Source organism: Protomyctophum parallelum (assembly GCF_964188405.1).
Source record: "Protomyctophum parallelum genome assembly, chromosome: 12".
NCBI classification, from domain to species: domain Eukaryota; kingdom Metazoa; phylum Chordata; class Actinopteri; order Myctophiformes; family Myctophidae; genus Protomyctophum; species Protomyctophum parallelum.
In genome coordinates, this window is record NC_139712.1 from 40450598 (window position 1) to 40458184 (window position 7587).

Below are 7587 nucleotides of genomic sequence, written 5' to 3' on the forward strand. Positions count from 1 at the left end.
AGTTGGACCCAAACACTGAACAAGTGTAATCTTTACAGTATAATGAATACGACCGAGGAGAACTGATAGGAGAAATGGACTCACCCTGATTTGACCCACAAAGAACGTCTGGCTTTCCCCCTCTCTGTGTTTATGCATGCATGTTCTGACTGCGGGTCCATGGCTGCAGCAAAGTGCAACGTCTATCACAGTGGTTCTCCAACCTTTTGAATTTCAAGGACCTCCAAAACTCAGCGACCAAATGGACCCGTAAGGACAGGTCCATTTGGTTCTATTTGTACACTCTCAGAGTTACTGCAAGGGTCCATTTTGGAACCCCCAAACGGACACCCCCAACTCTTCACACTGATGAAGGCTAGCCTTTTAAATAATATAAAAGTCAACTCACTCATGCATGCCACTGAGTGCGACCCACTACTTTTAAAAAATCCATTTGGAACCCGAACCCCCTCAAGGAACCCTGAGCCTGAGGGGTCCTACTAGGGCTAGGGCCCCACTTTGACAACTACTGGTGTATCACCACTCCAGGAGAGTAAATTCAGTTTTTGATATGAATTATAGACAAGCAGTGTGTGCTCACTTCAGCCTATTTGTTATTGTTAATTATAGGGCCAGATCCTGGAAGGATATAAAATATATAAAAAGAAAAAAAAGGCACAAAAAAGTTTAAAAAAAGAAAATGTTGACTATGTTGACTATGCTGAATGAAGTGCTATTCAATAAACAGAAAATAATAATAATAATGGTAGGCCTATTAGGCGGGTACAACTCAGAATTTGCTCTCTTTTCATTCATCAAAGTGATGCTCATCATTAGAATGTTGTTGTGTTTAAGTGTCTCAAATATTGAGTCCTGTTTTTCTACTCATCCTTGCCACACCCTTCCCTCGATCTGCGCTGTCTGACTGCACCACCCGATTATCCCTTTTCTTATCAAATATTTGCCTTTTTCATTTTCTGCAGCTGTGCAAACCGAAAGCAGATGTTCTGATGAAATTAAAAAATATCTGCCTGGAGCAGCTTAACCAAACACACTAGGCTACGTTTCCAAACGATGCTTTGTTTCAGGTGACAGGGAGGGGCTGGCCGTGCACCTCCTGCATCTTCCACTGAATTATATAAACCCGTTGACTCGAGAGAGCGCCCTAAGTCCTCCTTACAGTTTGCAAAGAGCACAAACCATCAGTGGAAGCTCCCTCCCCTCTCTCCAGCCCAATCTATTGCACAGGCATATGGAGAGATAACCTAGCAACGCGGACAAGCTGCCGGCACAAGGTAGGACCAAGATTCATTGACGGAATGTATGTATCCCCATCGTGCGTATATAAATAAAGATCTATAGGACTGTCGGTCATGCGGCGCGCGTCTTTGTTGAGAAACGTCATCATGGATAAAGTTTTCTAAAGTTTATGTTTTGTTTTCTTTCCAGATCAGGTCCAGACTGACTACTCGGAATACTCTGTCTGAACTTTTTTCCCCCCCTAAATCAAACATGAAATCTCAGTTCTTATTGGCCATAGACTTTATGCTACTGTGCATATCTTGCGGAGCAAGTGCATTGGCAACGACTATTCCACTCATGTCCGCAACGGCGGTGACAACTACCAACTTCACCAATGTTGGCGCAGCAGCGCGCAGCTATGGAACAGACACCACGAATATTTCCAAAACTAGGAGGAAGAAGCGTTATATCTCCCAAAACGACATGCTGGCCATTCTTGATTACCACAACAAAGTCAGAGGGAAGGTGTTTCCCCCGGCGTCCAATATGGAGTATATGGTAAGTAGCCTATAAATATAAATGCCGAAAGACCACTTTGAAGTAAGGTGTAAAGAAAGGTGACAAAGGTCAAAGGATGTAATTGGTTTATGGCGATAATAATTGTACTATACAGGCTATTGCAAGTAAGCTACAATGTAGACACCTGTACAAGTTATAAGACACCGAAAGTGACAACTGTGTGAACCGTTTACCACCCTCAGCTGTTGAGTGGACCACCAAAGATGGGGTCATGTGTAATACAAGTAGCATGCTGGCAGAAAAAGCATTAAAGGGACACTTCACCCTTTTTGCAAAAAAATTACATGTTAATGACGTTTAGAAGATTTAGAACATTTTCCTGGTGGTCTTTATGTGTTTAATATGTGGTTTTATATATTTTAGATATTAGCAGTGAGTCCAGTGTTTCTGATGTTGTGGACACTGGGCTCACTTCCTTCCTGGACTACAATTCCCACAATGCTTTCCCAAACTGCTCCTCCTCGTGGATAGGAGGAGGGCTGTCTTACTGAGACAACATGTAGTTCAGGAAGTAAGTGAGCCCAGTGTCCATGACATCAGAGACACTGGGCTCACTGCTAAAATCATCATTAAATCATCATCATCACAACATAAAGACCCCCAGGATAGTGTTCTAAATCTTCTAAACGTCATTAACATTTTTTTTTTGTTGCAAAAAGGGTGAAGTGTCCCTTTAAGGAGGTAGTGTAGTAGAATCAGCCATGTATAGACTAAGCTCCTGCACAGGACCATTTATACACAATCACGTCAACACAGTGTACAGTTCAAGTTTGAATCAGAGTTTATTTTGCTAGATCCACAGATGCAGAACGTCCTACATGTTTACCTTCATTTAATTTAGCGAACTAAAACTATTCGAAATTGTGTTCTTTAATGAATCAATCTGAAAACACACAGGCATGATGGGATTATATCAAAACACATGCACTGCAATAGTTGGGAGTCTTAGAAATGATGTCATCAAAGGAAGTGTCTCCCAGTTGCGTAACTCAATCCGAAATTGTGATCCCCCAGTAAGTGAGGGAAATCCCATACCGGCTAGCTTTGACTGTCAAGCACTCATCTAATGAGAGAGCTATATTGTATGTTCCCAAGGCCTGTCTCAGTTTATGTAACCCATCAGATGAGTTGAGTTTACATATCTTGCTATGGGAAAGTGGTGAACTCAGGAAAAGCCCAGAGTCTTATCTCACATCTCGCCGCTGCACTAAACATACACAGAGAAGGGTTTGCCGTGTATATTTTCTATCGGTTATGTAACGGGGTTCACCATTCCCCCCGTTTCTCTTGTGTGTTTAGGTGTGGGATGAGACCCTGGCAAAGACCGCAGAGGACTGGGCACATGCCTGCCTGTGGGAACATGGGCCACCGCACCTCCTCAGGTTCCTGGGTCAAAACCTCTCTGTCAGGACAGGACGGTGAGTGACCTCTTTGACCCCCCCCAAATCACCCCCACATCTGCTGGTTCTCTCAAGGATGGCTCTCTGGAGTCATGGTCTTTCCCTTCTTCTGTCTCCTAGCGTTTTTTGCGCAGTGACCCGATGAACGTGTGAGGAATTTTCCTGTAGCCTAACAAATAAACAAGTCATGTTTCCAGCCATGACCTGACGGGACATGACCTTCCATGTGGAAACTCTTGGAACACTTGAATGGGCTTGAAAATGTCACCTTTTCCCCCAAGTCTTTAGATCTCACTGACCTCCCCTGGAGAGAGTTGGCAGGTCAAAGGAAAATATAAAACTTTTACCAAAGGTTCCATCTGATTAGGCAAGCAGAGTTACCTGCAATTTCAACTGTTTGTATACTCACTGAAAGTGAGCATATTACTAGTTATTTGTCTTTAATACAAAAGGGGCTATTTGAGAACACATACTCATTCACTGCTGACCACACATCTGATTGACTTCACACTTGAAGGCGATCAGATGAGCGGTTGAGATACAGTACACGTGCCCATTCGGAGCGGGACGGTTCTGGAGAATCACTCATCCTACTTCACACTTGACACAGCACTCCCCTGTGTCCTCAGCAATACACCCGCCATGTGTGAAGTCGATCGGATGAATGGTTCTCAAGATATGTGAAGGACAGCCAGACATACAGAGATACTCCTCGATATGCCAGATTTCTGTAAATTATAGATAGACGTCCAATACAGAGTATTATAATAGTGACTAAAGTGAAAAATGTCAACAAAAATCCAAGAATGAGTCTGGCTTTTTAATCTGACTTGTCATGACTAAATTTGGGTAATTAACTTGCGGATGCCAGTGTATGATACTAGTTAGCAATGCATGATATCTATCTACTGTATATTAGTATTACATATCAATTAAGGAATATTATTATTTACAGTAACCTGTCAGGTGTCAATAACTGAAATTGTAAAGGTATCAGAATCAGAAAATGTATTGTTAGTGTCAGACAATCGGACCACTTGGTAATGGAGGAACTTATCTGGATGTTTTTATTCACAGCTATCGCTCCATTCTTCAGCTTGTGAAGCCATGGTATGATGAGGTTAGAGACTATGCTTTTCCATATCCCCGAGACTGCAACCCTAGATGCCCCCTCCGGTGCTATGGGCCCATGTGTACTCATTATACACAGGTAAGCAATTATGACATAATGGTAGTAGCTTAATACAACTGTATTACCATGAAAATTACATTATGTAACTGATTAATTGAATGCAAATGTGTCTGCTTTACAGATGGTGTGGGCAACATCAAACAAAGTTGGCTGTGCTGTTCACACATGCCACAATATGAATGTCTGGGGTTCGGTTTGGAAACGGGCAACATATTTGGTGTGCAACTACTCACCCAAGTAAGTATACTATACATATTGATTACTGAATTACTAAACATTATTAAATGTGTGTAGTTGCAGACATAGTTTTGTCAAACAAAGCTGTTCTGGTCTGTACTGGGCTGTGCAATGACACCCATGTTACTTGGCGATCCAGCTAACCCCAATACAAGCCTGTGTATGGGTACTGCATTCCAAAAGCTCCAGAGACTAAAAAAAATCCAAATGAATTCTTTCCCTTATTCCAGAATCAAAGCCCCGTGTTTCATAACTGTTGGGACTTGTGACTGACTTGTGACCTAGGTTCTTTAATCTTATTGAGGGGAGACATATTTAAGAGTAACACAAGCAAGCAATTAAAATATGGCCTCCATACTGTGGGTCACGAGTTGGCTCATTTTGGAGTTGATAATGGTCATTACAATTTAGGCATTTGGTATCCAAGTGTGAGATCAGAATTAGCAGAGTAAGAATGAACTCTAGTCAACAAAACACAAGGAAAATAGTCACCTAGGAGAGAGAACAATGTAGTGCCTCAAAGAAACTAGAGTAAAAATGATATGAATGATGACCGGTAAACAATTAACCTAGCATCTGTCCTTTTTAACTGCAATGATGAGCCTGCACAACCAAGTTTTTCACCCACCTACTTGTAATGCGATGTGACAATAAACATTGATTCTGATTCTGTCACATCTGTCAAGTCATAATTACTGGGTGCCTTCCACACAGCTCACCATACTTTAAAGACATCCTGAACATTATCCTCTTTAAAATTGATAGTTGTGTCTACGTGTGTGCTCAGCAGTTCTGTTCACAATATGGAAATTTCTGTCTTCCAGGGGTAACTGGATTGGAGAGGCTCCCTACAAAGTAGGAGTTCCATGCTCAGCCTGTCCTCCTAGCTATGGGGGTTCATGTAGCAATAACATGTGCTTCCCTGCCCTCAACACCAACTACCTGCACTGGTTCAAATAGGCACAGGTTTACATGCCATACAAGCAAACAACTTGCCACAAAAGACTATATATTGTTTTGTTTTTTGTTTTTTATCCCATAAGGATTTGCACAACAGTTCTGGACAATGCTATTTTGTATATATGGGCTTATTTAAAGACAAACATATGTTTGAAGGCAGCGGACATTTCAGCGTTGATGACATGTACATAAAATGTAAATTATTTTGTTAAATTCTTACTAGAACTTTTTAATTTCTATGATGATTTGGATTGGTGGAAGATCATTTATCTTCTTCTTTGATGTTTTATAAACACTATGTATGTGGTGCTGCATAAACATTTTATTTTTAACTACAGCTGGTTTTAGTATTGACCAGATTTGTTATTTTGTTGGTGTGACTGATAAGTCACAATCATAGCTGCTTAGCAATAGTCACTATGGTGCTAAGGACATCACACTGCCATTGTGTGCTCTGCCTTTCCGTAATGTCATAATCTGAATAGCAGTGTTCTTGACCTCAGCAGGAGGTCACAAAGCTGTTTGCCAATACAGTCAGGAATACACTACACCCCCGCAAACACAGGTATAGTGGATTTCCTATGCAACACATTGGCAAAAGTCATGTTCACCGAAGTGCACTTACTGTAAAGAAGAATAATGCACAACAAAATGGGCAGTCTCCAGTGGAATTTCAGTTGAATGCCCAAAGTCAGCATGAAACTAAGGTCGACGTGACACGTGTTGTCAAAGATCACATTTCATTTATACTTTTATGATCAGGACCAAGACTACAGCTGGATGGTGCTTTGTCAGATTTTGTATGCACTGGTTATGTATTCATTACATTCATTTCATCAGTATTGTGGGCATTTTTTTCAATAATGTTTCAAGATGTCTGCTGGCATAGCAAGAATATGACACATCTGATTCTGTTCTAGTTTCATTTCATTTTGTAGGTATATTGGACAGTTTTTGGTTGTTTATATTTTCATCACAATCTTGTCAATTATGTTTTAGCTAGTTTATGAGATATAGGTACTAAAGTGCACCTTAATTGTTTATACATTTCCAAAATATCAGGAATTTATATATTTTTGTTTGTAATATTGTATAGATATTCATTATAGCCTGAGTTTTACTAACCATATACTACCGTACAACCATATTGTAAGTTATTCTTTTTTATATGCATAAATATTGAAATGATATTCCCTTTGGTTTTGTCAAATAGATTGTACATAGTAAAGTTTAAAAACATTCACTTGCATATCAACTTTGATTTTGTCAGAGGAAGATGGATTAGTGTTGAACTTGTATTCCTGTCCTGCATTTAGAGTAGGCTTTTCCTATGAACTAAGCACTACCACAATATTGGCAAGCAAATGCCTCAACTTCTTTGACTTGGCTGATGCATTCAGATTCCTTTCAAAATTAGGCCAGTTTCGGAATACAGTAGTATCCCATATCTACTGCAGAGACCTTCTGGATCAGCCATGTTATGGAAGCATAAAAACAGAAAGGTTGGCAGTTACAGTATATGAAAAAAAAATGAAAAACAATGTATTGCAAAATAAGAAATTAACTCTTATCTGCACTGACTATATTTAACAAAAATATTTATTCATGCAATGAATTGTGCTTTTTCAATTATGTTTCTGTGTTTTGTAATAAAAATGGTTTATTTTGAGGGTGTGTTTTTGTATTGTTTGTAAAGATCCACCCATGATGTTCGCCAGGCCTAAACAATACCCATTGTTGTCTGTGGTATGAGTGTCTGATATTGATTAGATATTCTGCCTAAGGATGTTCAGTATCATGTCATCTCTTTGATTTTCTGTTCTCACTTTCAATTAAATGCTGCCATTGCAAAGTCCACATCCTGGGTATCAAAGACTGAGAGATGAGAAAACACGCCGCAACTACAATTGAATGCCATTAAGATGAGGTTGATTTTGGCGGTGTCTGTCTGTGTCTACACAAGTGGAGGGACAACCGATACGTTTTCAGGGGGCCTTC

General features: G+C 40.2%; 1 protein-coding gene across 1 annotated transcript; it reads left to right on the top strand.

Moving 5' to 3' along the window:
• The first annotated feature begins 1137 nt into the window (after positions 1 to 1137).
• pi15a (peptidase inhibitor 15a) lies at positions 1138 to 7258 on the top strand. Its single transcript, XM_083778006.1, has 6 exons — positions 1138 to 1274; positions 1429 to 1779; positions 3100 to 3218; positions 4278 to 4410; positions 4514 to 4629; positions 5454 to 7258. Exons 2-6 carry the CDS (start codon positions 1492 to 1494, stop codon positions 5587 to 5589), a joined length of 792 nt encoding a protein of 263 aa, XP_083634132.1. The 5' UTR covers positions 1138 to 1274; positions 1429 to 1491; the 3' UTR covers positions 5590 to 7258.
• Positions 7259 to 7587: the final 329 nt, after the last annotated feature.